A 21,671-nucleotide genomic window follows, 5' to 3' on the forward strand; every position below is an offset into this window, starting at 1 on the left:
TTTAGTTTTTTACCCGTTTTCATTGCTAACTATTTATCGAGCTACCTTTTTAGCTACTTAGCATATCATCTAGCTAAGTTGTTATTTAAAAAAATCATATTAAACTGAGTGTCCTTTGTGCTAATTAGTAACAAAAAGTGCTTTCATCTTGAAAAAGTTTGGAGACCCCTGGCCTAAAAGTATGGTCCTGCATTTGCCCCATGGGCCTGGAGTTTGTGACCCCTGGTTAACATAAAGTACAACCTAAAAAGATTGTATAAGTACCACCAATAATTACAGCCATTAATACTGCTGATCACATATTTCTTGAGGATTGATTGATTGATTGATTGATTGATTGATTGATTGATTAAATGTAGGTATAACTAATGTGACCAGTATGATTCTTTCTGAATAACGGGATGTCATCAAGGTCACCTTTTCAAGTAATTTTTGCTATGTTAATTCCAAACTTAGAAAGGAATTTTATTGAAGTGTCAAACACATAAGTTTTAAACGCAATGCCATTTTAACAACTGTTTAAGGGCTGTTCTAGGTGCTTTATCTGAAACTTTTTGTGTTTTGTTTCACAAAGGAAGTAGTCTTGGAGCCAAGTCTTCGAGGAATTCCATGCCAGCTACTGTGTTAAAAGGCTTAAAGAAAATTTTTCAAACTATAGTTTAGCGATTAAAATGAACGGAGACACAGTGAAAAAAAAAGTAGTTGTGCTCTCTGTGCAACGAAATGTTGTGATGATTAAAGGAAATTGCTCTCGATTTTAATACTGAAAAATTTGTGTCATGTGGTTGATAAATTGTCCCGAGGTATGGATGAGTGTGTGAGTGGTATGTCCATGCGTTGCCAGTCAGTCATAGGTAACACATGGACCTGGCACTCACAAATATATCCAAATGGTTCAGGGTGTTCCCCTCTCTCTGCCTGATGTCAGCTGGGATGGGATCCTAGTCAAGTCAAGACAAGTCATGTTTATTTGTATAGCCCTTAATCACAAGAGGTCTCAAAGGGCTGCACAGACCACAGATTATTGCAAACCACAGATAATTATTACACCATCCCCTAAACTAAAACGCACACGCAGGGCAAAGAAAAACTCAAAACTTGCATAGACTGTTTATACCAGGGGTCACATACCTTTTGAAGCTGGAGATCTTTGTTTTTTGGTTACTTGTTAGTGAGGAGGGTTACTGGTTTGGTACGTTTTTCTGTATTTCATGTTTTTACTATGATGTTATTAACAGGCTGTAATTTTTAGAACTAGTGAGGATAAGTGGTTTGAAAATGAATGAAAGAAAATTCTATCCATTCTGAAATATGATTTTCAATGTTTTGCACGCCTGACAATATTTTTCCATTCCCCATCTTAATCAATGTATATTGTTCCATCTACCTCCTCCACAGTCATCTCCACAGACACGTCCACCAATCCCCTGCTGCAACAACAGTCTCCGCCACCACAGCCTACCCCCCTTCTTCCCAGTTCTTCCGTGAGCAGCGGGGAGCACTCTCCGGGGATCGGACAGGTTCTCGGGGTCCCCGTCGCCACTACCTCTGTGTCATCGGATGATTCCCAGGCAGGTGTGAGTCGAAGTATACCAACAGCGTGTGTGCGACCAACTCACCCGCTGAGAAGCTTCACAAATCCACTGCTGCCGCCTCCCATGAGCACCATCGACCCCAAGGTGTACACTTCAATGCTGCCGCAGTCCTGTAAGTAAAATTTAACTTATCAATTATATCTTACAAAACAACTTTTTGTACATAAAGGTTGGATGGATGTGATCACAATATAAGACCTTTTTTATTTTATAGCATTTTCAAAAGACAGTTACAAGGAGTCTCGGCGTCATTGTACGCCACTGAGAAGGGAACTCAGCTGACTTGTTTTGCAATTGATGGAAGCAGCTCCCAAATTCTTCTTTTAGAGCAGTCTACATACTCATAGCAAATAAAACACAGTAGAGTTAAAAGGGGGCGGTATGTGAGACAGATGGTCAAGAAAAGGCAAGTCCGAAGAGGTGAGTTTTGAGGCCGGATTTGAATGTGGACAGGGTCCCAGAATTCCGGAGGTCAGGCGGCAATGAGTTCCAGAGCTTGGGGCAGAGCAGCTGAAAGCTCTGCTCCTCATGGAGCTGAGGCGGGCAGCGGGTATAGTGAGATTGAGGGAGAAAGGTGATCTGAGGGTGCAGGATGGCATGGCAGTGTGAAGGAGGTTGGAGAGGTAGGGAGGGGTAAGGTTATGAATGGCCATGTAGGAGCAAGATTTTGTAATTGATTCTAGTTGCCAGTGGAGTTTCTGAAGGACAGGGGTGATGTGATGGCGAGAGGGTTTTTTGGTGACGATGCGTGCAGCACAGTTATGCACCAGCTGAAGTTTGAGGAGGGACTTGTAAGGTAAACCTCAGAGGAGGGAACTGCAGTGCTCGAGGCGTGAGGTGACAGGGCTATGAACGAGGATGGCAGTTGTGTGGAAGGTAATGTTATTGTGGAGACGGTTGATGGAGCGTAGGTGAAAGTAGGCTGACCGGGTGATGTTATTTATATGAGAGTGAAAGGAGAGTGTGTGGTCGAGGAAGACACCCAGACTCTTGCCCAGAGAAAGGGAAAAACTGAGGAACTGTCAACAGAAAGAGAGAAAGAGTCAAATGTAGAGAGGTTGGATTTGGTGCCTATGAGTAGTAGTTCCGTTTTATTGCTGTTTAGTATTAGGACATTAACGGTGAACCATGATTTCATTTCAGAAAGGCAGGAGTTGAGGTCTGGTGGTGGGAGTATCAAGTTGGGAGTTGGGTTTGCAGAAAGGGTAAAGCTGGGTGTCATCCATGAAGCAGTGGAAGAAAATATTAAATTTCCTGATGATATGGCCTAGGGGGAGTAGGTTTGTTAAAGGTTAAAGAACGGGTCCGAGAACAGAGCCCTGGGTTACACCTGAAGGACTGGAGAGGGGTCAGAGGAGAAGGACTTGAGTTGAATAAATTGAGAGCGGCCAGTGAGGTACGAGTGGAACCACTGGAGAGGGGTGTGGGATAGGCCAAATAAAGAGAGTCTGAACGGTGTAATGGGAAATAGTGTCAAAGGCGGAACTTGGATCGAGGAGGATGAGAATTGAAAGTATACCATATATATATATCTCATCTCATCTCATCAGCCGTACCGCTTATCCTCAGTAGGGTCGCGGGGGTGCTGGAGCCCATCCCAGCAATCATCGGGCATATATATATCTCATCTCATCTCATTAGCCGTACCGCTTATCCTCAGTAGGGTCGCGGGGGGCTGGAGCCCATCCCAGCAATCATATATATATATATATATATATATATATATATATATATATATATATATATATATATATATATATATATATATATATATATATATATATATATATATATATATATATATATATATATATTACTGTATGTATACTGTATTTATTCTAAACCATATCAGATATTATTTACTACAGAATATTATGATAAAGGTACTCACAATCTTATAAGTTGAAAGGGCGTGACCTTGCTGTTTTCTCACCAGTATTTCTATACCAATTGCTATATAATCGCACTTTTTGAGGTCTGCGTTTTTTGCACATAGCAATGTTTTGCAAATGCAATTAATCATTTGCCCACACTAATGCATGCACAGAGCATAGCCAGTGAGCCACTAGCTCCTGCTAAGGGATTATACTGTGACCTGGACTAAATGTTTGTAAAAAAAATTAAAATACAAAAAAATACTGAAAGGAAGAATTGTGATTGTGTATTGGGAATTTTCCCTGTAACAAAATGCTAAAACGGAGCAACTTAAAATGTCAATGTTCTTTTTAATTCTCAACTGTAGAGTGGTGATGCCTGTATTGGTACTTGCAATAGTAGCTGATCCCAGTTATGGTGCCTTCACTTAATAATAACTTCTACTAATGGTAAATTTAAATCAGATAAATGTAAATTTCTGAAAAAAAAATATGTTAGGATTTAATTTTTTTTCAAAATAATCGGTTTCTTTAAAATAACTGCAATTTTTGCATAATAGAGAGAATTTTACATTGTAATAGGATTGTTATGCTGCACTGGTATTGATGTCAATGCTAGATTAGGCATCAGTTTGAAAAAAAATTGTATTGACTGTCCCTAATAACAACAACTTATTGCACCTTTGACTTAGTCCACATTAAACTTTTATTGCAACAATCCTACAAAAAGGCTTCTGAAATCCTAGAAATACGAAAACAAGCTGTAGACTGTTGTGGTATTATTATTACATTTTGAATCATGTTTGAAAATGAACCAGCAGCTTGTGTTTTTTGCCTTTTTTATTTTCTTTGTATGGAGTGTGTTCATGAAAATGTGTTGTATAGCTATTTGTGGTTAACATAGATGATTTTGGGAGGACAGGAAAAGAGTCATTAGTTTTCAGTTAATTCTTATGAGGAAAATCTGAGACATGAGAATTTCTTGATACAAGCTCGAGCAGGGAATGAATTTATCTCATACGTAGTGAATCCTCTGTACTTAAATTTGGCAAAACCTTTGCAACATTGGATCACCTTGCAAATTGAATGTATTCTTATTTTGAGAAATTGGAAAAGAATTCCTAAAACAAGCCAAATGATGTGTGATTGGACAAGAATGCATGTTTTGCAGTGCAGTACAATAATTCTATCTTTTTCACTTTCTTTCCACCTACAGCAATGTAAGCAGAAAACTAAATAATCACTGTACGCGTGTGAAGGCACAGATGCATGGTCTTTGTGTATTCTGCTGTGTGTGGGCATGCACTTCCATTATAGTTATGTTTACACACCCAGGTGGCCTCAGATTAACATTGATTTTTAGCTCTGAGGAACCTTTTGCTCAGAAAAAGTAAGCCTACGGCGTTTCTCAGCAGCTCTTAAGACCCCATGAACGGCCATCAAAGGCCTCCAGCAGCCCACAACCCTCCTGGGCGCTCCGATACCTACATCAACCCCCACCCACCTTTGGAGCCCACAGAAGGTCTCCTAACAAGGCGGAATAAAGCTACACTGAGCCAGCGCATTTGTTTTTACTCCAGTTTATATTTATCCTGAGGTGAAAGACTCCCTTGGTAAAAAAAAAACAATATATTTTTTTGACTGCCTAATTGGACTGTTGTAAAGACGTGGTAGTCAGAAAAGCATAGACATATAATCCTGTATATCTTGATTTTAAACTAACCAGTGTTAATTTAACATAGAGAGAATGTATTTTAACACTACACCAGTAAACATATGGTTTGTTTTTACTGAGTGTGAAATACATACTAAAGATCAAATTAAAAGTTAATTTAAAATGTCTGAAAGCTCTAAAGTTGATTCCACTGAATAGGTCCCTTTTAAAAACCATTCAAGACTCGTGTAATAGACACTCTTCCTAACTTTAGAAAAAACATATTAGAGGAATTGTAAATCATCTCAATAGACAATATGGACCATTTCCTTTTTCAAAAGCAACTCAAATACTGAACTATACTTAAAAAGAGCAGGCAGTGCATAATATGTGTTTCCGAGATAATCCAAGTAGAGTGGATCTCTTTTCAAGATGACAATGTATTAGAAAAATAGCAATAAAAATGTCTGCTTCACTATAGCCACCATTTATTCCATGCAATCTAGAGAAAAAGTGAATGATTATGTTGTTCCAAAACCCAACCGCACAACAAAATAAAATAGTGGACACTTGCTCTCTCAGATGTGCATAAATAATATCATCAGCTAGACAGAAAAAAGAGGCGGCTGTGAGCATTTTAATTTAACCCCAAATACAATACTACTTGTTCATATATTGGAGACAATAGAGTGACCAGAATAATCATTTGGAATAGATTCCAACAACATTATGTAAATAAGTCTAGTGGTCCCAAATATAAATACTGTGGTACCTCTACTTACAATTATCTCTACATGCAAAGGTTTCAGTTTACAAAGTAACTGGAGGGGAAAATATTGCCTCTCGTTTCAAAGGGGTTTCAGGATACAGTCAAAAATTCAGTAAAGTCCGCGCTGCCATTCACCGTTCCCAGAGTTTTACTCGGCAACTTGGTTTGTATGTGTGAATCCTGGCATGCTTTAAGTGTCACCTTTCCGCTCTGTCAAGTTTGTTGTATGGTACCGCTATCAAGAGATATCATTCCCAATGGACCTCAAAAAGGACATGCAGAAAAGTAGACATGGATAAAAGAAGAGGACCAGACTTTCACTTGCCATTGAAACATAGCAAGAAACAATAGAAACGTATGGAAAAACACAGCTGTGTAGGAGGAGTTCCAAGATGACAAGGAGGTGCATCTAGCCATCATTCCATCAGCCCAAATTAGAGACAGTTTGGAAAATTTCCATGAGGTCTTAGAATTTGTGGAAAAGAATCACCCAAAACATTTTTGACAAGTTGGTTTGTCACTCATTATATCGTCTGCCTCTCGCATTTCCGACGGATTGTCAAAAGCCAGCAAAAGCATTGGATCATTGGATCAGCTTTTGACGAAACACAAGGCAAAAAACACTGCGGAGGACCAGTAAACAAAGAGGCCAGTTAAAGGTATATGATCTGACGCTGGGATCTGTCAATGCTGTCTCTATATGCAGGACATTAATAAGCACCAAGGGCGCCTAATCAGATTGAGAAGCTCCAGGTGTGCCTAATTAGACTATGAACTCAACTCAGGTAATGACAGCCAAAAAGTCAAGAAAAATGTAGTTAAAACAAGAAAATTATTTTTTCGCAGTGCAATCAATTTATATGTTCCAATGTTGTAATTTAGCAACGTAATGCTAGTTGCTAATGCTAATACAACTACTGACAGCATCCCTGATGTCAGCTGCTTAAGCAAAGCTAGTAGTAGATTGCAACCCCTAAGCTTTTAAATTAACAGGTGACCATTCGTTAAAACGGTTATTTTTGCTGTGTTTTGGGGCAGAAAAGATTCATGCTAGAACCCCCTTTATGAGGCTAGTCACTATTTTTCAGGAAGCATCTGTAGCCTATAGCATAAGTGGGCAAAATTTACCTCCAGAGAATAATGATGATAATAATAATTATAATAGTAATAGCAATCAATAACAATACGTTTTAAATAGAATTGGATTGCAATATAACAAGTGCACCAATCTATTAACCATAAACAACACTTTTCTTAAGTAGAAGTAACATACAGTGTGAAAAATACAAGATTCCTGATATGATACAATAATTTATCAAAATTTTAGGAGCCTGGAAAAAACCTTCTTGCAGGCCACATCCGGCCCGCGGGCCTTGACTTTAAAACATGTGACATTCTTTTCTTTGTTTACTATTTTTGTTTCTTGGTCAATATTCTGAAGTCTCACGGATGGACGACAGAAGCGGTTTACTTGCATTCCCGGCGTATCTCATTTCCATTTACATTGTAGTCACGATGAATTCATAACATTGTCTGACATGGCTCAAATCAGATATCGTACCGCCTGACAGAGATTGACAACGATGTTTTATTAAAAACAAAGTGATATGACATGAACATGTATGCTGTTGGTACTCGACAAAGGATAAGAATTTATGGGAAAATAAGATCTTTAGGTTGCTGGGTAACTGACAGAAAGCGTGTCTGTGTTATAATTTGATTTTCACGGGGTGGGTTAATGGAAATGTTTTGTCGCGAGTACAGACACCTTGAAAATAACGATGGGTCGCTTTCAGTCCAGAATTTTGATAGTTAAAAACAACATTTATGAAAGGAGAGGATGGGGTGTGCTCTCCCAAGAATAAATGAAATGGGCCAGCTCACTTGCGATCCTAATGAGGACAAATCAGCAAACCAAAAGTACTGAGTCGATTTTTTTTTGCATTTTTTTTCATATAGGTCAACCCTTCTGTTGACAAGACCTTGTGTTAAAATTAAATATTCTGTCCTGGTAGAGTGAAATGTCTTTCTGGAGCAAATGGCTAAGTCAGCAAAACCAAAATTGCTGGGTCAACCTGTTATTTTTTTTTTATTTATTTTTTTTTTTACATTATTTCTGCATATAGCTCAACCCTTGTAACTGTCTACAAGACATTGTGTTGACATTGAATATTGTTGGCCTGGGAGAGGGAAACGTCTTCCTATAAAATATGCTGTGTCAGCAAAACAAAAACTGCAGTCTTTTTTTTTTCATTTACACATTTGGAGTGACCTACCTTATTGCTTGTTATCCTGAGATTGTGATCCGAAGAGTAAAATGTAATTCTTGAAAAATCTGATGACTCAACAAAACCAAAAATGTTGAGTCCGCATTTTTTCACATTTTTAGTAACCTACCTGACTGCCTGTAAACGATGGTTGTTGGTATTCATGTCGTTCTGGACTATATTATATATATATATAAAAAGGAACCGACCCTTAAAATAACGATGCATAGCTTTCAGTTCAGTATTTTGCTTGTTGAAGACAATATGGTGCACATTCCCATGAATAAGTATTATAGGCTTATGCTTATTGTGATTCTAAGGAGGATACGAGCAATAAAGGACGCAAGGATTAAAAAATAGATAAATAAATAAAACACCTAAAAACAAACAAAAGAATATACCGAAGTCCTGGGTGAGATGTTGAAGTCTACTTTTCCTCCAGAGACACAATGTCTTCTTGAAGATGTTTTTAATCTTTTACAGTATTTACTTCAAAGCGTTCTCAGGATCAATAACCCCTCCATCCTCAGCTCGTAGTGCTCTATATCGCTCAATCTTTCACCTCGGCTCAGAAAATCCGACAGACGGCAATGATGTGACCCCCGGCAGTCATTTCGCACCTTCACCCTGACGTGCCTGGTAAATATATCCACCTCCCTTAGCCGACAAGCCGCCAATCACACCTCACCTCCACCTTTCACTCACAAATTTCCCAAGGCACAGCCAGACACCATAGAACTGTATTTTAAGCGCTTTTTTCGTTGTTTGTTTTTTCTACTACTGAAGCGCCGCCTACAGCACTATGTTACTGCAAAGTTTTGTGTTTTATCCATGTTTTAGTTGGCAAGTTCAATTTAAAGCAACATTATGTTGTATTGAACGCCTGCTAGTGGTAAAAACACTAAATTCATTAAAAAAAAACAATATTGATGGAAAAATTAACAATTATAAATGAACTATTATATAAATGTGTATTTTTTATAGTGCTCGTACATAAATACATTTGTATTTTTTCACATATGATTAGGCTCACCTAGAGGGTCCTGACATGATTGTCCGCCACCAAAAACATTGTGGAACGCTGGGCAGAAAAAAATGAATAGAAAAACTGAGCGGTTTGATACCAGCCACCGTCGGGATTACCGACAAGTACCTCAAACAAGGGTTGGTGTCAGCACCGAAGCTGGTATCAACACTCACCCAACCCTACATAAAGTTGGCATTGTAGCTATTTTAGCATTCATTTGGTCTCAGACTTCATCAAATTACTCCCCTTTCCACTCAAGTTTACTCCTTTGTCTAACAAAACACATCCATAATGGGGATAAGAAAGTCACAAACCAAAGCTATAATCAGGTGAAGTGAGGGACACAACCCTTTCACAGATTTAGCCTGTGAACACCCTACCTTCTCCTTAGCCACACTCCCAAGCATAGCTGGAAGCACTCTTGGGAGGGAATGAACCAAATATGTTTTTGTTGTTTTGTGTTAGTGAATGTATATTCTTACAAGTCAAAGTCTCAAAGGGCTGTAAAGACTATTATTACGAATGATTGGAATATACCAATGGCATATACATAGATATTATGCAAAAAACATGAACTATTGTCTTACATTTTGTATGTTTTAGAATTTGGGTATCCTTTTAAGTCAAACTACAACAAAGAAATAACAAAAATCCCCCCCTAAGGCATATCCTCCCTTATTTAGGAGTTTAGCAGATAAAATTAGGATTGTGGGCACAAAAAGCTTGGGGTTGTTTTCAGACATCAGCTGGATATGGATGTTATCACAACAAGCCGCCTTTTGGTTTCAGGTCATTTATTTTCATTGTTTATTTTGTCACACCAACACTACTCTCACCGCTCTGCTTCACTAGGCCTACTAGACACATGGACCCGCTTACACACTCTAATTCGCCGGATACAGGGAGCAACACTAGGAAGTAGAGCTTCCTGGATCTGATCAAAGCCACCTTTTGCTATTTAGTGGTGATTGATCATGCTGAAATCATTCCCATAGGCTTGATACTTACTGATGAGCAGCGCCAAACCACTTATAAAAGTTATTTTTTCCTTTATTGAAACAATAAAAGTTTTTTTTTTTACTTTTAGCACTCAGGGACAATGTTCCTGAAAACATTTTGATATCTTATGGCATTAACTGAGTTCACTGAGTTTTGTATTATTACAAAGAAAATAGCAGATCTATCAGGTAAAACCTATAGAAAACCTAACTGCTTCCATTCGGGGAGTTTGGATTTATGGCGCATTGATAATAACGGCTTGATTAATAGTGTATTTTTTTTCTTCCATATGTGTTATGTGTATCGTCAAACCGTTTATTCCTCCTGTTGATGGATTTTTCCTCTCTGTAAAATCCTTTTATGTTTCCAGATTAATTGGTAGATAGTCGTTCAGAAAAATGACTGCAGGGCTCAGGCTTCCGTTTTATGTTTGACGGTCCACTTAGTTGACTGTTGTCCTGTAGATGAATCAATGTTGGTTGAGTGTTATCACATCAAACTGACCCTGCCAATTTGTTCAGGGACCCAGGCGTTTGACTGCAGAGTTCTTGAAAAAGGAGCAGCCAGATGAGCAGCTCGATGGGGTAGTGGTTAGCTCGTTGGCTTCACAGTCGTGAGATTCTGGCTTTGAGATTGCTCATATTTTCTTCTTCTTTTTTTTTTTTGGGTGGTCTAAGTTTAATTAGAACAGCTCCAGGCAATTCCCTAGCATTTTATGTATGCACAGAAAGCAATCATTATCCACTATTAACTAAAATGTCTAGGCGCAGTTGCTGCATGTCTATGGCCACAAAATCTTTATTTTAAGTATTTTTACTCTAATTTATACGCTACCATTCAAATGGGTCACCCAGACCATTTTGTGTGTCTAATTAAAGAGTAACACTTAATCAAATGAGTTGTCCAATATCTGGATTATTTTGCCCATATTAATCCATGTCTTTTTTGGGCCGGTCACAGATATGGCTTTTTCTTAACCGCTATGCTTTGAAAGCCAGCATCTCGGAGTGACCTCTTCACCTTAGATGTTGACACTGATAATTTCCAGGTGATATTTAATCAAGATGCTGGTTGAGGACCTTTAAGCAATCTATTACTCAAACTACAGACTCTAATGTACCTGTACTCTTGCTTGGTTGTTCATCAGGGCCACCCACTTCTCTTTCTAATATGGTTAAAGCCTATTTATGCTGTTTTTTGAAGGGAGCCGTACACATCGTTGTAGGAGATCTTCTATTTCTTGGAAATGTCTCGCATGGAATAGCCTTTATTTCTTAGAACAAGAATAGAATGTCAGGTTTCACATTAAAGGTCTCTTTTTCTGGACTTTCTAATAGTTGAATAACACCCGAAAATGTGATGCTCCAGCTACTCAACTAGCTCTAAAAAATTTCAGTTTTATAGCTTATGTGACTGGCTAAATTGTTTACAGCTGTGCTAAACTATGTAGATAATGCAATAAAAGCAGACATGTGCAGCTAAAATAGTCATGTACCACTTTAGCAATGTATGAAGGGCATTTCTGATCATTTTCATGTTATCTTAATTAAAAAGAACATGTCTTCCCCCCACAAAATAAGGAGATTTCTAAGAAACCCCAAACTTGTGAACAGTTTTGTGAGTATTAATACAATTATATTGTACCTGAAAAAACATGATCAACATTGCGGCGCGCATGGATGCTGCGGCTAGTTGCTCTCCAGCTAATCTTCTATTTATTACCGTTTTCTTGTCTTTTTTGCTTTCTTTTTTAGACACATGCGTGGCCAAAAATACTTACAGTAGGGACGAACTTATTCGGTTGGGTGGGCGTCTAAATTTCGACTTTTCGGGCACTTTTTACACCGCCTATGAAATACCGAACGAGCTTCAAAGAGATCCGGCATCCTTATGGACAATTATTCCTCCTAATAAACGACGACAACGGCGCCGTAAAGACAGAAAACAGAAGCGTGGTTGCCGTGCGGGTAAATGTGTGAAGCGTGCGAAGTCGAAGGAGCAAGAAGGACGCGAGGATGTGACTAATTCCACCATTCATTCCTCGCCGGGCAACCGACGCATTAAAGTCAACGCTCACAGACGGCGACATCTTGTGACGATCTCTACAAAGACTGCAAAGACTTTAGCTAAGTCAAATGATTCAGCAAAGCTAAAATTTGGTCTTTTAAATATTAGATCACTTGCCCCTAAAGCTTTACTTGTTGATAACATTATTCGTGATTATAAACTTAACTGTATCGGTCTTTGTGAAACTTGGTTACGCCCGGATGAGTATTTAGCGCTAAATTATGCTTCTCCCCCAGACTACGTGAATAGCCATGTAGCACGCACGTTGAAAAAGGGTGGCGGTGTTTTGCTCATTTCTGAAAAAAAAAAAACGCTTAAATTTAATCCTCGTACCACTAATAATTACAAGGCGTTTGAGGCTCTTGTGATGCGGTCCTCTTTATTGTCAATTTATGTAATAACTATCCATCGCGCACCTGGGCCATACACAACTTTCTTAGACGAATTTGCTGAACTTTTGTCTGAATTAGTAACCCATGCAGACAAAATTATAATTATGGGGGACTTTGTTGGAGAAAATGCAGGTTCGAGAATCGATTGATTCTTCTCGCATGCGTTCAAGAAATGCACGGATGCCAGCGTCGTGAGAGGGATGTTCTTTATTGCATGGTCCCAAAGAACTCAAAGACCTTTAGACATAACAAAGCTTTTATAGCTTCAAGTGAGTGAAACCCAAGAGGGGGCCCGGTGACTTCTTCGGAATTGTTTTTCTCTTACGGATGGTGTTGTCGTATCCTTATTAGGAAATGTTTTCGCCTCAGTTTGCTCAGAGAGTCCTGGCAGGTCCCATGCTCTTTTAAGAAAACTTAATTGTCTGCCAAGAATTTTCCCGAAATGATGTCAACATGACTTTTCTCCACCACAGAATCCCCCCTTTGGGAGTTTCAACTCCCACTCTGAACGGAAATTAAAATTGAAAAATGAATACAGGGTAGTGGTAAAGTAACATAAATCATAGCTACCAATACACGGACAGAGCTTACGCGAATCGAAAATAAAAAATAAAATTTTGACGGTCAGCCTGCTGTGATTATTCTAACTTTCATTGTTTACGTTTCATTTACAAAATCCTCCGACACTCCAAACACTTGACTTGAACATTTCAACCCATGCACTAATCCCCCACTGCATTTATCTTTATCCGTACATACCGGATCATACACGTAGACTGACGATGGTTGCTCGGTACATGATGAAGGTTCATGCATATATGAACTGACAAGTGATAACAGCGGTTACAACAGTGCAAACTTCTGGTTACAGTCATTGATACATTTCAACATGAGTGCATGATTGAATAGTAATACAGTATACACATAGGCCTTAGGCCTGACCCCCGTGAACACTTTGAAGACCCTGCTTCGCCGTATTCGTCATCGGTGTCGTGAAGTCAAATGTCGGAGTGGGAGATCATCCCAGCAGGCATCACGCTCAGTTTCCATGCAGCCCAAAACCCAGAAGCGACGATGCATCCTGACCATCTCAGTCAGCAGCTTACTCCCCGGCAGTGTGACATACCAACAAGAGAATCACAATTAGAAACCAATATATTTGTAGCTATTATTCCTAGCGTTATAGTGTGCTGCGTGTCTAACAAAAGTACTATTGGCTATTGCATTTAGTCCAGATCATCATATGTGTCTCTTCCCGCAGATGCTCCATTATCTAGTGTAGGTTTTCCTGACTGTTGACGTCGCCAGATAAAGTTCAAGGTGTTGAATTCTTCCTTGCTCAGAAATAAGCTTGGATAATCAATCACTAACTGTGCTAATTGAGCTTCTGCCACCTTAGTACCAGCCAATACTGTCATTTGTTCTCCAAAAGTCTTAAGCATTCCTCTTTTTGGATTGGTATGATACAGAAACACAACAAACACATAACTATTATGACGGTTAGCACAAGAATTCCCCCTTTTGCTAACAGACCACCCCAGTACCCAAATGTAGACGAGAACCAATCAAAGGAGATACTGTTCTTCTCAGTATTTACTGTCACTTCATTGCTTATATCACGAATCTTTGACATTGCTTTTGTGAAGCTTCCTGATTCAGCTGTATTTAAAGGTATATGTACAGCATTCGTCTTTTATCATATGACACACGCCTCCTTTACTGGCTAAAAGAAAATCGAGGGCCTGACGATTCTGCCAGGCCATCCTAGATGTCTCATGTAATTGTTCTCCTATTGCACTAAAGGCCTTGTTAGTGTAATTAATAAAACGTTGTTGGTTGTAATAAATGTAAATAATCCACTCTGCGTTCTTATTTGGAGTTATCCAGATAAATATCGATTCCAATCCAGACTTAATTTCATTCCTAGCTTTAAATTCATCTGGAATTCCCCTCGGTTGTCCAATGGCATCCAGACACACTCGTCCATCCGGAACATATGATCTCTTAACTCTGGCTTCTCCGGGAGTTCTTAGTACCTCATAAACCCCCTTATACATTATATGGACAGGTACTTTCATTCTCACAAGTGTACACAATCCTATCCAATTTCGTGGGAGCCTGTTCCTTGAATAGTCACCCCCACACATCCAGTAACTGTCTGCTACTGAGACTGATTGATCCCTAAAATAATGTATGTCCGGAATTGACATTGTAATCTTTTCGCACGACTGATCATGCACACCCGGATTTTCGAACCATATTGCTTTATCTGGAAAATAAGGATCCATCTTTGCGTGTGGAAACCAGGATATAACCCAAGTTGTCTTACACTTCACTGTGTTTCCTACCTCATGTCCAATTAGGCCACTATAACTATACGCACCACTCGCATAACATTCATACTTAGCGGTTCGATCAATCCTATACCTTGTTGGAGGGCCTTTCTGGTCCGTTGTTCGTTGAAATTCTCTACACATCCTATACCTAATTTTCTCAGGTGTTGATGTCAGCCTTGGATAAAAATGTCCACTTTTATGACCAGAAGTAAATCTACATTCTATCGTACACATTGGCAGTGGAGGAGGTTTAACCACAAAGACTTGTGAAGCAAATCTTGGGTCTTTGCAAATCCGCCGCTGCTCCTCTGCACATGTCTTCATATTATGTTTTTCTGGAATTACAATTAAAACGCCTGGCGGCGCCATCGAGCATGCTTTACACTCTTCATCTGTCATGTCTCTCGCGGTATACCATAACCATTTATACCACGTGTTGTACTTTGCGTTTTCCCACCCACGTTTTTCTGTCGGGTCAAAACTTCTTGTTCTTGTTCTTGGTCAAAGCCTATTTGACTGTCCTGACTGTCAACTCCACCATCCGCACAATAGTCTTCGTATGCTAAACTTTTTTGAGGTTTCACTCCTATTGGCTTAACCACTGTATCGTTTTGAGTTTTAACTTCAATTGGCTGTCTTATTGTAGGGCTCATGGTAACACCTTCTTTCAGATGTGGCTTCTTTGGCTGTTTAACCTCTGTTACACTGTCCTGTATTTTACGTACTGTTAGTGTACTCATTTCTGGCCGTTGGCGTGTTGTAACCTCACTCTTCGGTGTTGTAGCCGTGGGTGTAGGTTTCCCTGATTTTTGGTGTGTTGTTACCACTCCCGTCTGTATCGTCACTTTAGGTGCTGGAGTGACCCACCAATTGGCCCACCAGCTGTTAAGGTTTGGCTTATTATCCGTTACTTTAGTCTGTACTGTCGTTAACATATTTGGTTTTTGGTATTTGGTCGGCACTTCGACTGGTTGCGCGTCTCTCTTCTGTCGGATTAATCCCATAATACTCGGGATTTTAGTAGTTACAATTTGTTTCCTATTGCGAATTGTACTTTCCAAATTTTCAACCGTTTTGGCATGTTGTACAGTAGTGTCACACTTAACCGGGCTGCTGTCTCTTTGATGCGTCAAGGTCTGCAACTGCAGCGCCGCTGTTCGGATCTCCGGCTGCACTTCCGGACCCGCGATTTCCATTTGCCGCTGCGATTTCTCGAGCTCTGCTCCTAGTAACAACCATATCAGACAACTCATTATCACACACAACCTTATCATCCACATCTTGTTTTCTTAATTTAACGTTACTGCCCTGTTGATCTTGGTTGGTCTCCTTGACGGTGGCAGCGTGAGCCTTGGTACAGTGGTTCAGATGGTACCAGGTTGAGCTGCCCTCGACCTGGACTGCGGTCGGCGTTGCCCTTACGACGGTGTATGGTCCCTTACGCCTCGGTTGGTTCCACTTTCGTCGAAACACCTTGATGTACACGAGATCTCCTGGGACCACCGTCTTCTCGAATGGTTGTTCGACCTTGGACTCTTGTCTCTTCACCTGCAGGTAGATGGCCTTCTGGATAGCCGTCAATTGTCTCATATAGTCTCTCAGTTCAGTTTGTAGTTGCTCAAGCGGCGGCCCCTTATAGGGACCTCTCAAATGCGGCGCTGGCATCGGTCTGCCTGTTAGCATTTCATGCGGTGTTAAATGTGTGATACGATGAGTTTGCATACGATAACTCATCAGCGCTAACGGCAGCGCATCCACCCAGTTGAGCTTAGTACTCGCACAGATCTTGTTTATCTTTGATTTTAATGTTCCATTTACTCTTTCCACCATCCCCTGACTTTGTGGGTGATACACCGCACCCAACCGTTGTTTAATGTGTAATTTTTGTAGGATGCCCTTCACGACCTTTTGAACAAATGCCGCACCGTTATCTGAGCTTATTTCTGACAGTATGCCAAATCGCGGAATAACTTCTCTGATCAAAAACTTAATTACTGTTTCTGCGCCTAGATCTTTTGATGGTACTGCTTCAACCCAACGACTAAATCGGTCGATCACGAGGAGCATATATCGTTTTCCTTGGACTGGCTTTATCATATCTACATAATCAATAACTAAATGCTTAAAAGGCCCCTGTGGGACTGGCACAAAGCCAATCGGTGCCCCTACGCATTTCCTTATGTGGTTCTCTGCACAGATTTCACACTGGTTAAGCACTTCCTCTACCGTGGCCTGTAAATATGGAGACCAGTAACCTTGTTTCTTCAGCTTTTTTACAACCTCACCCCTTGCACAATGATCTATATTGTGCACTTCCCATATCAACATAGTCAGCAGTGACACTGGAGCAATAATCAGTCCTTCATGTGATCTCCTAAGTCCCTTATCATCACAGGTAGCACCCCTCTCTCTCCACAGTGTCTTTTCGTTCAGGCTTGCGTTGCCTTGAATCAGGATTATATCTTCTGGCGTTGCTATCGGTTCCAGTGAAACCATAGGTGCGAGGACAGCAACTTTGCTTTTTGACACTTCTTTGGCTGCTTCATCCGCTGCATTGTTCCCACGTATCACTGCATCATCTCCTCTTCTGTGTGCCTGGCACTTGATGATGGCCAATTGCGATGGTAACATCATTGCAGACATTAGTTCCGTGATTTGTTGATGATGTTGAATTGGGCTCCCATCCGATTTTTTGAATCCTCTTTGCTTCCAAACAGTTCCAAAATGGTGGCAAACTCCATGTGCATATGCCGAGTCGGTGTATATGTTTGCAGTTTTTCCTCTTGCAAGCTTACACGCTTCTGTCAAGGCTATTAGTTCTGCACGCTGACCCGAACAGGGCTGTTCACATTTTTCCGCTTTCTGCGTCATATACTGCTCAGCTTCTTGCCTGACAACTGCGTACCCAGCATGATTTCCTTGGTAATCTCGGAAGTACGATCCATCAACAAAATATGTCAGGTCTGCATTCAGTAGCGGAGTGGACTCCAAATCTGGTCGCAACCTGGTGTACTTCATCGTGTCTGCAACGCATTCGTGTGCTTCACCCTCAAACTCAAACGGTACTGTGTTAGTCGTATTTGTTGTGTTACATGTTGTGTTGTGTTTCAATGTAATGTCCGGGTGTGTCAACAGTGGCATGAACTGCAGACATCTGGCCTGAGTAACAACAAACTTGCCTTGATTTATCAGTTCTGAGATTTTGTGATGGGTGTAAATTATCACTGGATAGCCCATGGTTACCGTTGTGGCCTTTTCATATGCATAATGAACTGCAGCCAAGCCTTGGTAACATGGCGGCCATCCTTGCACCACATTGTCAAGTTTGGTGCTATGGTAGGCAATTGGCTGTTTTTGTCTGCCACTGCACGTCTCTTGCATTAACACAGCTGAAGCATACATATTGTATCGATTCGCTACGTATAGCATAAATGGTTTTGTGTAGTCTGGTGTTGCCAGAGAAGGCGCTCTTTGCATTTCTTGCTTGATGTTTTCGAAAGCGTCCATCGCAATATCTGTCCATTGTAGTTGTGCTCTCAGCATCGTTGTTCCTGCTTCTTTCATTAAGTCCCTCAATGGGTTGGTCTTCCATGCGTAGTCCTCAATCCACTCTGAGCTGAATCCCGTCATTCCAAGGAAGGTCACCATTTGTCCGACCGTCTGAGGTCTCGGAGCTTTGCTGACTCCTTCGAGCTGCTCTGGTGTCATTGCAATGCTTCCTTGTGAGATGAGTCTTCCCAGATATTCCACTTGCGGCTGACAGTATTGTAATTTGGCTTGTGAAGCCTTGTGTCCTGCTCCAGCCAGTCTCTGTAGGACTCTGATTGAGTCTTTATGACATTCTTCGAGCGTTTCTGAGCAGATTAGCAGGTCATCAACGTATGGCCTTCCAGGTCATTACGCAGTACTTGGTTGAACATATGAGGACTGTGTTTGAAGCCTTGTGGCAACCGTGTGTAACTGTACTGCTTACTTCGGTATGTGAATGCAAAGAGATACCATGAGTCTTCAGATAACGGAATAGTAAAGAATGCCGAACAAAGATCAATTACTGTGAAATACTTTGCGTTTGGAGGCACATTTGTAAGGATGGTATTTGGATTTGGAACATCAGCTGGCCAATCCTGTACAACCTCATTCACTGCTCTCAAATCATGCACTAATCTGTATCTAGATTTGCCCGATTTGAGAACTGGAAAAATTGGAGTGTTGCATGGACTTCGCATCTCAATTAGTACTCCAGCCTTGAGCAGTCCGTCGATCATCTTCTGTATTCCTGCTTCTGCTTCTGGCTTCAGCGGATATTGTGGTCAAAACGGCAACTTTGTTCCCCGTTTCAATTTTATTTCAGCTGGATTTGCTGATTTTACCAATCCAACATCGGTGTCGTGGTTTGACCACACCTCCTTCGGAACATGTTTCAGCATTTCTTGTCTCAATACGTCCTCTTGTTTTTCTTCATCTTGAACAGCTTGTGTCACCCCTGGTATGGTAATCACCCAAGGTTTCGCATCCATTTTCACTTCACACGGTATTCTCACCATACCACCTTCGTCTGAGATCGTCATTTCCGAATCCTCAGTTTCAATCCATCTCACGCTCTTTGCTGCTTTCACCATGGGACCTAGGTCTTTAGATCCGAATCCTTTGTTGACAACTAATGCAATATGTGATTCTGATTCCGGCACTCCGAACCACTGCAAGGTGAAGTCGTTTGGTTTTATGTTTAGAGCTGCACCCTGACGGCCAATCAGGAAGCAGTCAACCCAAACTTCTACTGTGGTGTTCATTGTTTGTTTGTCCCATATTTCCTCGTAGACCATACTGCAGGATGAGTCATAATACATAGTGCAATGATAATCTGTTGTTGGCTTGAATGCCTCTGGAAGCTGTATTTTGATGACAGGTTCCCAGGTTTTCACAATTTTATTTACGGGCTCTTGTAGATTCCCCAGCCAAGAGACCTTTGCGCATTTGCTTTGTTGTAGCATTTGACTCTTGAGTCCAACCCTGTCCAGATACACCCTGTCGGGAGTGCGCCACAATTTGACTCCAAGCTTACACAAAGCGTCTCTTCCCAGCAAATTTACTGGTGTTTCATCTGACATAAGAATGGGTATCGTAATTTCACCCTCTTCAGTAGAGATTTTCACTGGGTCTGTGATTGGAATGGTTTGTTTTGATCCCGAGAATCCTATTGTTCTTATGTATTTGCCGGACATGGGGAGGTTTGAGGCATACTCCGAACATGTGCAGGTATATGTAGCTCCGGTGTCAACTAGCATTGGGATTTTGTTGCCTTCGACTTGAATTATTGGTTCCCTGTGTAACAGAGTTGAAATTTGATTGTTTTGAATGTTTTTTTTTAATTCTCACAAAATCTGTGTTTTTGTTGTATTACTGTTAATATTCCGGTACCTCATTCAGTTGTTAAGTCATGGGCGTCTGTGACTGTTTTTTTCGTTTGGCACTTTATGGGCTTCAGCGCTTGCCGTAGCTTAAGTGAATTTGTAAGCGCTGAAGGTAAGATGTGCCCAATATCAGTTGGATAAAAAAAATGCATATTTTGCTAGACATATGAGCTGCTTTCGAAATTATTTTTGTATATAAAGATATATAAGTTGTTCTAAATGATGTATATTAAAAAAGCACTAAATAAGAAGTAAAGCAATACAGCTTGAAATGAAGATGCAACGTGTTTTGATGCAAACACACCACGAGGTGCGGCCTGTTGAGTGATGACCCGTTCTTTTGTATCTTTAATATTTTAGATAATTGCAGTCGTGAACAGAGGCCCCTGACTTTTGTATTGTTTTGTTTACTGAATGCAGGTACGTGGGAAAGTTATGTTCATTGTTATTATCAAAGTTTCATTATTAATGTGCTCGCATGTTGTCTGCTTGCCGTAGCTGAAGTGAATTTGTAAGCGCTGAAGATAATTGCAGTCGTGAACAGAGGCCCCTGACTTTTGTATTGTTTTGTTTACTGAATGCAGGCAATAAACCCAGAGATTGTGAAACCTTGTGTCGTGCATGAAAGAGGGTCGCTACACCTGCCAGTTTCCCCTGCATGTATTGTGAATTGGGCCTCCCCCACAGGATTCTCTGGGCCCCCCCTAATGCCAATATCTTAGACCTGCACCTGGAGATCCTCCCCCTTGCCTTGACGGGCCCCCCTTTGGTTCTCTCCATCCCCCCGGACCGGTTGCTGAACAGTTTCGCGCAAAGTGGCCAGGCCCATGACATTTCCAGCACACGATCAATCAGATTGGCCTGTGGGCGCCTGCCCGTTCCGCCTTGGGGCACCTCGACCCCAGGCAGGCATTTGGCCGTGCACTGCTCTGTAGGGTCGCCGGCCAAATGGCTGTTGCCTATAAACATTAACAACCGGAAGCGGTTGTTGGGTTGATGGAGCGACAGGCGGCGCCGTCATGTTTGCCTGGAAGGGTTGGTCCAGTACAGGTGCTTGAGTCTTCAATTTAATTTTATTCCGCAGGTCAGAGAGCTGCATCTGAGTGAGTTTCCGTTGTTCAGCTCTTTCTAAGTCCTGCTGCCTTTGTTGATCCTTTCTGAATTTTTCAATGGCGTGGACAACATGGTCACGGAACTCCCTGTAAGGCATTGAGGTTAACCCTACGACATCTTCCAGCTTACTTTGAACTTGTATTGGCAGGGCTCCGATGACGGCATTG

The 21,671-nt window shown here is 40.8% G+C and overlaps 1 protein-coding gene across 3 annotated transcripts in view; it reads left to right on the forward strand.

Annotated features, from left to right (window-relative positions):
* The window catches only part of dcc (DCC netrin 1 receptor), a 409,358-nt gene that overhangs the window by 350,172 nt on the left and 37,515 nt on the right, over positions 1-21,671 (forward strand). For all 3 annotated transcript variants that reach the window (XM_088355706.1, XM_088355707.1, XM_088355708.1), the window contains exon 27: positions 1,399-1,707. In XM_088355706.1, coding sequence (XP_088211832.1) covers positions 1,399-1,707 — 309 coding nt within the window. The remainder of the gene's footprint in view (positions 1-1,398; positions 1,708-21,671) is intronic.

Source organism: Urocampus carinirostris, chromosome 16 (assembly GCF_059441175.1).
Source record: "Urocampus carinirostris isolate Australia breed hairy pipefish chromosome 16, RoL_Ucar_1.0, whole genome shotgun sequence".
Classification (NCBI taxonomy): Eukaryota; Metazoa; Chordata; class Actinopteri; order Syngnathiformes; family Syngnathidae; genus Urocampus; species Urocampus carinirostris.